Below are 12,300 nucleotides of genomic sequence, written 5' to 3' on the forward strand. Positions count from 1 at the left end.
GCGAATACGAATGCGCGAGCGATCATCCGATTCTGCTTTATGAATCAGGGGCAATATGTTTATTGGTTTCCTTTTGTTGGCTGTCCATTTTAAATCCCATATAACATTTCAATCATTTTTTTATATATTTTTCTGGTTGTAAGTTTTAAATCCTAAAATCCTAATTAATGCTTTTTGTGCAAATTATTACACAACCAAGGAGTAGGAGGTAATTCTTTGGCTAAAATCTGTATTAGTAAACTCCTAGATGTGTTAAATTGTAAGATGAAAGATGGGGAATGGATGGATCACTTGACTGTAAGAAATGTAGAGATAAATACAGCACATGTCTTCTACTATATCCCTAATGCTGGTTCAAGGGCCATACCTTATGTGGACTTATAGCCACATTATTAATGATTATGGAGAAAACAGAGCTTTGTATATGTTTTCCATGTTTTGGTAATGAGTATTATAGAGCTATTGTCAATTATGTAATAAACTTGTCTCCAGTTCCTGCCATCCACAGAGGTAAGTCTCCTAACAGCACTCACACGCCCATGAAGTGGGTTCTCGACTCTAGCTAGTCACACAGAATTCTCTTATTTCAATACATTCCTATTCCATTTCTAGGACAGAAACAAAAAGGCAAATATCCCAAATGATTGAAAGACAAGAAAAAAAAAACTGACATATGTTTTAACCCTTCCTAACTTGATCTCGGTCTATTTAAGATGCATTTGAATGAAATAGAGAAGTATTGATTTTAAATATTACCATTTTTTAAGGGATATGATAGGACCAGCAATTAGGGATTGGAATACTTTTTTTAGAAGACGTTTGTCATGTCTACTTTAGTCTTGCCAGGGTAAATAGTTTTGGTGGCGAGGATACATTTTATCTTTTGCAGGTTGGGACCATAATGTGGTACCTTTTGGAATTTGTCATATTTTCATTGATCAAGCCCTAAAATATTATCTAACATCCGAGAACTGAATCCAATAATCCTTTATGTTTAGTGGCTGTTAAGGTTATTAGTTTTACTCTGGGAGCTTTGTTCACCCATAGAGGTTTGGACTATGACAAAAAATATTTTGAAGTCTGAACTCAGTCTACGATTTACAGTACTATGAAGAATATTTAAACCCAGGTATTAAAGAAATCATATTTGTTACTGCTATCTTGTAGTGCTGTTGCACTCATGTAAGGAAGAATGCACAGACTCCACAAAGTGCATAAATGCTCCACCTGAAATGTCTTTGTTGTAAGTATTTCCTGAAACATTTTTAATAAAATATATAATAATTGTTCAACTAACAACGAAAAAGACAGAAAAAACAAATTTTTTTTAAATGTGACAGCAATTTGAAAAGTGTTTGTTATTTTTTAATGGTTTACTTCTGTTAATTGTGATAACTGTAGGATATATACAAATTTTTTAATGTTTTAATAGATATTGTCCACAAATCGCTATCACATCTTGAAAATCTCAAGAGTTTTTTTTTTTTTCTGTGCTACACTAGAAAGTGTACCCTTAGTAAGTGTAAGAGGAGAAAGTGATAAGAAATCATGTTACGTGAAAATTTTGTAATATAATGTAAAGGGAGACTTAAACCAAATGCTAGAAATAAAAAATTGCGACAAGTTAGGTCTTTTATTGTAGAAGGGCAGACAAAGTCCCTTCTGCAATTAAATAACCTTACCTGTTTGAGTTTTTTAAATACACTGCCATTTTATTTCTTCCTTTCAATCTTTGGCCATCGTATTTGGCCAGGTGAGAGGGAGCTAATTTATTGCCAGCAGCGACAAGGGAAGCGGAGATGAGTCAGGTGTTCTGGCTTCCTACGCTGAGCTGTGCATTTTTGTGTGTGTTTTGTTGCAACAAAGTGAGATAGAAACATAGCAATATATAGTAAAAGCAAAGAGATACATGGAAAGAAAAAGTATATGAAATAGAATTCTATAAATAATAATGAGTGGTATGGTCACATGTCCTGTCAAATTCAGGTCATGGTGCTCTTCTGATCTTTTAACTATTCTCTGCAGTAATAATAACAAAACACTCAAAGGAACACCCCAGGCTCAACAATCTTCTTCATTTCATTATTTGATGTAAAAGTACAGATCAATGCATAGACGACATAAATAAATCCTTTAAATAACATTTGTTGGTATCTGGATTTTTTTTTTAGGAATAGCGCACCATTATTTTTGCATTCAGTAGTGAAAAGCGCCTTTACATTGGTGGATAAAAAATTATCTTCTTTCCTTGTCTTGCATTTTTTAAATGGTCATTTATTGATGTAGTCAGTGCCCAGCAAGGTTGTGGTTCAGTTGTGAAATTAAAGCATGTATACAGTATTTATAGAAGATCCTTTTATACAATTCTATCATGTTTTTATAGGCAGAACCAAAAAAAACTCTTCCACTAGATGGCAGCAGGTAGCTAATTTACGTGTCTGACTTTTTGGTGGTGTTCCGTGGGATTTTTCTAATTGTAAAATATGTGCCGCGACTAAGAAAGGTTGGGAAACACTGGTCTAAGACACAGATAAATCATATGCCACTTACCTTAAATTCATAGACACTTTATACTATTTAATATTGAAATGTATATTTTTAATAATCTTTATAACACTTTGTTACACTAATACCCATTAATATATATATATCTTGAACTCTGTATGTTGGATGCTATACAACCTTAAGTAAAACCTCTTTAATTCTATGCCAAAAAGCCCCACTTAGCCTATTTCTTTTAGTTTCAATTTAATTATATGGGGCTGGATTTAAACACACAGAGAACAAGCGCTAGAGGAATTTAGCTCTTTTCTTCCTCTTCCTTTATCTAGAACAAAGTTTGCTTTTTATAATTTTGGGCAGAATGGAGAGAGATTAGGTGCTTTTTTATTTCTGTCTGTGTGACATAAAACAAGATGAGACAAGAGGTCAATCAGCAAACCAACTCAAACCAAAGTTGTTAAGATGACACCTATCTGAGAGAATGTCTTCTAAATATTGAGAGTTTTGCCTCACTTCAAATATTGTTTAAGAGACAAGATGAGACAGTTATGAATTTTAACATGAAAAAAAGTTTTAGCCATTCTTCCCAAAACTCATCAAAAAATATAGACTGAACGATTAACTGAAATTAGATCAGCAAGCAATAATTACATGCAAGAATGAAATGGTATTTTTTTTTTAAGTTTTCATGTCTAAAAATGTCTAAAAAAAAGGAAAAATGTTGTAATTCCTTTGAGAAATTTTCCCATGGCTTACCCAGACATTCCTATAAAATTTTGTGAAAATATTATGTTCCAAAGCAACTTGAATTAGAGTATTAGAATTGTTGTAGAGCGCCTAAATAACAAATGTGACTAAACTGACTAAATATTAAAGAGCGCCTAAATAACAAATGTGACTACATTGACTAAATTAATAAAACAAAAAACTCTAGAATTTTTTCTTCAAGATCAGGCACTGATATTACAGAAACCTGGTGAAAATGTAAACTTCCTCCCGCACAACAAAACTATCTCCCGGTCACATTTTGTATTTTGACTCATATAATGCACAATGTTTAACTATAAAACTGTAAATATGAAGTACAAAAAACACCTTTTATTGTTTTCACAAGTTCTTTGATTGTGTGTTTTTGTGCCTTAATTATTATTATGGTGTGAGGGTTTGTATGTGTTTTTTTACCATTGGATTATGGAATGAGAATTTTTGAGAGTCTGTTCAACTAAGTAACCTAGCAGGGTAACCACATGCTTAAAAATAAACAAAACAAATACAGAATTGAATCTACATCAATCAAGTGCATGCCTCATATGCTATGTACCCTGGTCTACATTGAAATATATTTGTAAGTTTAAAAATATTTTGTTACATTCAATGAAACAAAATAAATAGGATATAAATTGAAACATATGGCAGAACAAGTCATTATTTTTAATAGGCACTGAAAGGATAGGCTCAGAGAGATTTGACCATCTGTCAGCAAATTCAGACAAATGAGGAAAAATTTATAAATAGAAACTAAGGTGTGTACTGATTGTAGACAAATGTACCTGCAAAAGTTGTAAATCTAAACCATTTTAGCTTTGTTCAATTAAATGTGTTGAAAAACAGAATGAGGTTGAATGAAAAAGTAAAATATAAAAGTTACATTTAAAATGTGTTGAGATACAAGGAACAAACTTGAGAATGAGGTCTGTTTGTCAAGAGTCTTATCCCTAATGTGGGGGTATTCTTAACACAGATTAGAAAAAAACAGAGCAAAAAAGCACAAAAAGAGGGGGAAGAGAGGAAAACAAGAGTAGAGTTATGTATAGGGGTATGAGGGAACTTATCTCCTACTACAGAGGATAAGGAATAGGCATCATATAGATAACAATTAATGGTAAAGTCATTAGGCAAATAATGATGTATCCATGAAAAACACGACTTGTGAAATGCCACTTAAGAGTTTTGTAGTTTGGGCCACCATGAGCTCATTAGTAAAGTAGCAATTGACCTTTAATTTACTTAAAATATAATCATGTGCAATAATCGGAAACACAGACCACTAGGCTTTTGCAAGAGTTTGTTTGCAACTGTAAATACAAAGTTTAACATTTTGGCCAGATATTTGTAGTACCCAGGGAGTGTAAGGAGCAGTTCTGCCTCAAAGGGGCCTTTCCAGATATCTTTTTCAAGAAGAGTATAGACCATTTTATACAACCCTGTGCAAACCCCTTCAGTGTTTTATAAGTACACAACATTACTTAGTAGAGTGGTCACCTTATTTGTCACAACAGTGCATTTCCCTTTTCCACTAACAGGATAACTCTGAGATGTTATTGATAGTCATCCCCCAGTAAGTGATGTAATAGCCATATGTGAACGTTGAAGAAGGTACTTTGTCACTGGATAGAAATAACTGGGACTCATGTTCTGCCACGTTTGTTCATCTTTGGTTGGTAATAATGGAAAAGTTTGTAACTGTGATAAATATCCACCACAATTTCACCTCAGGGTGTACAGCAAGTTTAGTCACTTTACTAGGACTGGGTTAGCTCTCTATCAAAAAATTTTTTTTTTGTTTTATTTTTTTTTTCTGTCATCCTTTTTCCTTCAGGTACATTCCTTTGTTCTGTATTGGTAATCTATAGTAGCAAAATTATGTGTTCTGCTAGCTGGGATTGTTTTGTAATTTTAACCCCTTTTTTGGGATCTTAGCAGTTAGTTTTAGAATCAAACTTTTTTAATACCACAAGTTTTCTCTCAGGACATCAAATGTCAAGAGGGTTAGTGTCACATACCTAATTAGCTGTTCTTTTTAGGTCACAGTAAAATCTAATCAACCCCTAGAACTCTCCACTGGAAGGCTAACACTAGTATTGTGTATATGGACTGCTGTAAGGCAATGGGACCCACAAAATAGGATGTTGCTATCCATTTCTTTTTAATAATGGGAAAATGAAAAATTATTGGCTGACCAAAATAATTATTGCAAACATGCCACATCCCTCATAATGAAAAAGTGATACACTTAAATATTTTCATTACTGCATTCTTTGAACTTGTGAAATATTTACATTGTCCCATGATGCAGTTTAACTGAATATGAAAGAGGTAAATGAAAAAATAAATGCAAATATGGTAACATCATTACTAAATATTATTTTTTTTTTCCTGATATGCAAAGATTTAATAAATGTTACCTGTGTGTTTGTTTTTAGAACTCTGACCGATCTCTTGAAGCAACCAGCTCAGATTGACTTCCTAAGTGATGGGCATCGAGGCAGTGTACAGGTCCAAATCACAGAGATTATACCACGAATATCACCACGGAATAGTATAGGTGAGATAACAAAATGCCTCCTTATTTTTGCATTGCTTATGTAAACTTATCTCGTATTTCTATGTACAGATACTAGGGCATTTACTTATAGGTAGTTTTGATGTTTGATGTTCTGCCTATTTCCTGTGATACAAAAAATATAAATTCACGCAAATACCTTGTTAACTAATACAAATGTATTTAGTCATGGAATTGCTACACACACATATACTAAATGTATAGATTGGAAGATTTCCACCAACTTGCACTTCCGAGGCAGGAAGTTAAAAAAACATTTTCCTCAATGGTACATACTCACTGTGTTAGAATTTTTTTGTCCCTTGATTAATGTTTCTCAACCTTTTAAAAATGGAGGAACCTTCGAAAAAACTTTCAGGTCTTGGGGAAACCCTGTTAAGAATTTAAACATTCAGGTATGGGGCATCGCTTGGATCCACAGGAACCCTGGATCTTGTTTAAATTCCTGGACAGTTCTAAGTGATATGGAATTGTTTGGAGCTATCCAGTTGACTGACATGGATATGCATAAGGTTTAAGAGAGTGCACTAATACATTGGTACCAAAAAGGGATGCTGCATGCATGCCGTTCTTGTCCTAAAGCTGTCCTAAAAAAAAATGTTCCACAGTTTCAGTGTGGCTGACATACAGAATGGCATATGCAGAATGTGACATAGAGAACAGTGTATCAAGTAAGTGAAAAACATAATGGCATTCAGAAAAAGTAATGTACAAGATGGCAAAAAGAATGAGTATGTACACTGCTGGTGCCTCTTCCCTTTGCAGGCAGGTGTGCTGCTCATGCTGTTCAAAATTAGGGGAGTTGCACATTGCTCCCAGCAGAACAGCTTGTGAGGAGCAACTGGGGAATCCTAATAGAGCTGTCACAGCCAATAGGACATCAAAGGAATAGAAGATAACAGCACAATGCATTCAGCCCCAATTCTAACCCCAGAATGCATCTACTGAAAGGAGGAACAGTGGCATTGTGGAGCCTTTTCCTTATTCTCTTCCCTCTCTGTGCAATTATTGAGTATGTCATAGACTGTTTCCCAGTCCTGCCTCTCTTTAGAGGTGGAGGAAAGAGATTGTAAAGGCAGTCTGAACAAACTAAATGGAATGGGTAGGCACCTAGGTAGTGCAAACCTGACAGTACTGCTAAAAAAGAAAGGGGGGGTCACCCCCTTGTTTCCTGAAACACAACAATAGTATGGAAATCACCAGCAGTTAGAATATGGTGCTAAGGGATTGTAATCCAGTAAACCATGACCATTGAATTTTTTTCTGTTGTACTCAACAGTACTCAACAATTTTAGAGGGGGTTTCTATTCCTGTTCTTCATATTTGACCTGTTGATTAGTAGAACAGCTGCTAGGTAATATCCAGAGGGATACGATTTTGTTTTATTTGTTTGGTGGTAGCTAGTATGTTCAAGGCTCATATCAGTACACTACCAACCTAATGCAATTGTACGCAGAAATGTTGTGACACACTATATTGGTTTTTATTTGTGTTGTGTTTGTTATGTTGTTTGGATTGTAGCTTATTGTATATGATGTGAATTTATACTATTTGTAATGTTCTTTTTTTTTTTTTTTTGTATAAAAACTGAAAAAATTAAAAAAAAATCTGGTTGTGCTATATGTTTGCAAACAACCCCTGAATTATATCCCATTTACCCCTGAGTGGGTAATATTCGGTTCAATGGAAATGCAAGATGTTCGGTTTGCCAAGGGGACACTGCGTCTGGCACGATTACTATCAGCAGTAGCAAGAAAAACTATTCTTCACTGTTGGTTAGACGCTGCGCCCCCAACTATGAACTTTTTTCTAACTAAACTATAGGAATTATTCAAAATGGAATGGGTGGAAGCTATACTGCATAAAGAAACAAAAACCCACAATTTTTTTGAAACTTTTTTTGAAGTTTTATTGATACACTAAATACTCCCAATAAAACAAAACTGTATAACTGTTTTCACCACACAACATGTATTTGGAAAGAGAATTGCTTAATGACCCGACCCGACCCTCCTATAATCTTCTAATGTGTATTTTGAGTTATTTTCTGCCATTTACTCCTGTCTGACTAGCAAATGTTAAAACTGAATTGCATTATCACAGATATTAGAATGTTTGTTTATTACAATTGTTTGCATCACAACACTTCTTTTCACTACTCAACAGAATTACCCTGTATATTCCTGTTTTTACTTAATATTCATATATATTTGTATTGCAAAGTTGTATACAATTGTTTGTTTACTGTTTAAACTTTATCAATAAAAATATATTTAAAACAAAAACCAGTGAGTGAAAAAACATTTCAGAGTGGATATAGTGGAGCTTGGGTACCATCTAGTGGTAAAGAAGCAGAAGTGTCCTTGTGTAGTAGCCATGTGGACCGGTCAATTTCCAGTGAGGATTCTGCACTTTCCAGCACTAGAGTATGTATAAACTTTTTAGTCCCCTCCTGCAGCTTGTGGACCAATTCTTGTAAGCTCCCTATGGAAAAATTGCCCCTGCAAGATCTGTTCAACAAATTGTCAATTTTAAGATTCAATTCATCAATCTGGCTGTCCATTGTAGTAATCTGGTCTGAATTGTGGTTGACTGTGGAAATAGTGTCCTCCATCTTTTTGTTCAACGTGGTTGAGTTGCGTTCCAAAATTTTGGAGGTGTTTTCTTAGCCCAGAGGTGATGGATGCACTGGTTTTGGCTAATTCCTATTGTAGGGGAACGGCAAACAGAAAATGTTGCAGGGTTGTCCGTGTTGTGGTAGGTAGAACCCTCAGGGTTTGGTCAGGAAGGTTGGTAGGTGAGCCAGGAGCTTGGGTCAGACCCCATCCCTGGTGCAGGGGAAGTGGTGAGTGCAGATGTGAGTGCATGGCTCTGGGCGGTGCATGGCTCTGGCCGGTGTGCCCCCCCAAGCGTGGTCCTTCTCCTGACCCGGCTGAAGGGGGGCGCACTGGCTAGAGCTGCCGACCATGTCTCCAGTAAAGAATGTAGGGCGGGTTGTGTCTCTGTAAATAACCCACCCTCAGACCTGCAATGGGAGAGTGGGCGGGTTCTGTCATTATTAGGTCACTCTGGGAGAAGTTTCTTCCCCTTTGAGTGACACACAGCTCCCTGCGCATGCTTGGTTGGGAGTCCTTGCATTTAGTGGTCAGTGGGTCCGAAAAAGTTGGGAACCACTGTTTTAGGGTATATGCAAGGTTATTGGGAAGTGTTTCTACAGTGGTAACAGGTGGCACTCTGTGCAGCCTGTTGTAATGCCATTGATTTAGAATGGCACCCCAATGCACCAGTACAGTAGGTGTCAAAAGATTTACACACATGTAACATGCTTTGTTGTGAACTGCATTGAAAAAAGTTCTATTTTATTTGTTTTACACTGCCTAGCAGTCTTGATAAATAGCATTAGGACAGCCATTTTATGTAAGTTACATGCCTACTACACTACTATTAAAAAAATCACTATTGACATTTAAAGTCCAAAAAATCAGGATAGATCATTCATCATAACGAGGTTGCATTGAATGTTAAATGTTTATTGTTTAGAATTGTTTTTTAGAACAGTGTAAAACAACTGTTTGATATGCACATGTATGCTTTGGTTTATCTGTTTTTAGTGGATCCAGTGATCTTTTTAGGCACCTAAATATGTTGAAAATAGTATCTTTGAATGCTTTTAGCTAGATAGCAGCAAAAAAATCAGCAATTTGGCAATATGATTATCATTATGAATTAATTAATATACAGCACAATTTTAAATAGAAGAGCATGGGCACATTAAAGAAAACTGCTTATATGTTCAGTGAGAGATACATTTCTGCAGTCTAAACTGATATGTATATTAAATCTGAACAGATCACACACATTTCAGTAAATTGGGACTGACATCACCTTTGACACCTCAGATTGGTATTCCTCTGACTCAGAACAACAGAGCACAAATAGTTCCTGGGATGCCCTTGCAAGACCAAGATTTCCCAAAATATGCTACAATAAAAACATCAGGTAAGAATTCAAATTATGAAAAAAATAAAAATGTACCACACACAAAAGACTTTCCCTACAATGAAAAGCTTCTGCTTAGATTTGTAGTTGCCATGGTGTAAGAAAATTACTTTAATGAAAATTACACACATTTAAAATAATAGTTATGAATACTTATTCAACAATAAAATCTCTTGTAAGTTCTTGGTGGTCCATATAAAATATTATATTGTATTTATACATGGATACAAAACAATAAATAACACAATACTACATTATATCACAAATAAACATAGAGTGATACAATCTGGACACATTTGATCAATCATTCCTCTGGGTAGCTTTATACTTTCCGTCATTACCACCCGAGCGATAACCCCAACCTTGGTTCGGGTTTAAAATAATTACAATTATCGATAACCCCGAACTTTTCTCACTGTATGAAAATACAATGAGAAAAGTTCGGGTTTATCGATCACTTACCCGGTCCCGCTACGATCATCTAGCGTCGTGTTCCAGCGTCGTCCTCCAGCGTCGATCTCCAGCGTCGGGTGCCCTCTCCGGGAAGAAGAAGCCGGCCGGCTTCTTCTCCCTCCGTAGCGTGTACGTTGGCGGGTACGATGACGTCGGCGCGTGTGCGGGAAATTCAAACTGAAACTCATTCAAACACATTTTGTATTGGATTGAATACAAACTCCTGTATCCAATCCAATACAAAATAATTCAAAATAAATACAAAGTATGTAATTGGTAAATTTAAACTCTCATTTTTTATTGGATTGGATACAAAGTCCTGTATCCAATCCAATACAAAATAATAGAAAATATATTTATGTGGTTTTGTCTATAGGTATGTGACGTTGGACTGTTGGACACTAGGGAGGTGTTTTAGAAAAATATATTACTATACAGTATACCGAATTATCGCATTTTCAGTATTTTTCATTTATTTATGTATTCTTGTTTAAGCTGATTTTTGGGTCTTTTATTTAATTTTATTAAAAGTATTTTTTTTTTTTTTTACATGATTGTGTTTCAAACATTTTTTTATATTCATGATATCTACTAGAACCCTGTTCGGACATATTTCTGTAAGTTACAGGTCTACAATTTAAAAAAAAAAATTTCATGAAAAACAGTGTACCGCTTTTGGAACAGAAATCTAGACATCAGTGTAACGCCCAGGTGGTTAATAAAAATCTAATTTGACACATCAATAATAACTCTTGCCATCCTCATACAACTCTTTGTTCTAGTCACTATCCTACAACTTCCCCAATTCTGTCAGGTTATACACATCTTAGTTTATAAGATATAAGAAATTGATATTTCCAATTCAACCAAGGGCCATCTTCATAGAGGGTAGGTTATCATGGACTCTAAGGACACTATTTATAAATGAATCCCTGTTAATTTTTCTGAAATATCGCAGGCAAGTTTTCAAATCTCCAGGTTTCAGTTCCCAATAAAAAAATGACTCATTTTTGCACCTAGTGGACAATTGTCAAATTGCACAGCTGTCACAATAGCATTGAATGCAATTGTTTTAGGTAACAGTTAAATCAGTGGGTTAAGCTCCACTTTAATGGAAAACTGTTAGTTTGTGTACTGAAAAAGGAATAGTGTTTAGCTTATTAACTTGCAATCTCCTAGGCTTCTCAAAGGCCAATTCATACAGATGAACATTGTTGTGCCAAAACTTTAGTATTAAGTATAAATATCTCATATACTCAATTAACCATTTGAGAGAGTTTCTAAACAAACATACACTGGTAGTATTGCAGTAATGTAGGCTATGCATGCAACTGTGCCACAAGTATTTTATTTTCTTTCCGTATGAAGAGAGTGCCCCGTAAATATTTTGCTTATTATTTACACCCTAATAACTTGCCTTACAAATAAGCATACTAAGAGAAATAAACAAGATCTGACAAACAATTTGATAAAAAGTACTCATTAGTGGTTATGTATTCTCTGCAAAATCAAGCCAATTAACCTACTAACCACAAGCTAACAGGAAACAATCAAACATTCACTGGGGCAGGTTGAAAAAAGACATAAGTCCATCGTGTTCAACCACTAGGGAGGTAAACATATCCCAGAAATAAAACTCTATAGGACATAGTTGGTCCAGCGGAAAAAAATACCCTGGTACAGTTTGCTTCAACGTGGAAAAAAAAATACTTCCTGATTCCATGAGGCAATCAGATGTTCCCTGGATCAACAGTCACTGTTATTTTTACTTTAAATCCTAATACCCAGTTATATTCTGAGCTTCTAGAAAAACATCCAGCTTTTTCTTCAAGCAATCTATAGTAAATGCTGAAACTACTTCCTGAGGGAGCCCATTCCACATTTTCACAGACCTTACAGTGAAGAATCCCTTCCTTATCTGGAGCTTAAACTTCTTTTCCTCCAGACGCAAAGAGTCCTCTCTTGTTCTTTGTAATGATCTCAAAGTGAATAATGGGGAAGAG

At 35.2% G+C, this 12,300-nt stretch overlaps 1 protein-coding gene across 1 annotated transcript in view; it reads left to right on the forward strand.

The window, feature by feature from the left end:
• Positions 1-12,300, forward strand: part of SHISA8 (shisa family member 8) — a 27,326-nt gene that overhangs the window by 10,032 nt on the left and 4,994 nt on the right. Inside the window, exons 2-3 of the mRNA XM_072420201.1 lie at positions 5,706-5,827; positions 9,695-9,844. Coding sequence (XP_072276302.1) covers positions 5,706-5,827; positions 9,695-9,844 — 272 coding nt within the window. The remainder of the gene's footprint in view (positions 1-5,705; positions 5,828-9,694; positions 9,845-12,300) is intronic.

Source organism: Pyxicephalus adspersus, chromosome 8, assembly GCF_032062135.1.
Source record: "Pyxicephalus adspersus chromosome 8, UCB_Pads_2.0, whole genome shotgun sequence".
In the NCBI taxonomy this organism is placed as follows: domain Eukaryota; kingdom Metazoa; phylum Chordata; class Amphibia; order Anura; family Pyxicephalidae; genus Pyxicephalus; species Pyxicephalus adspersus.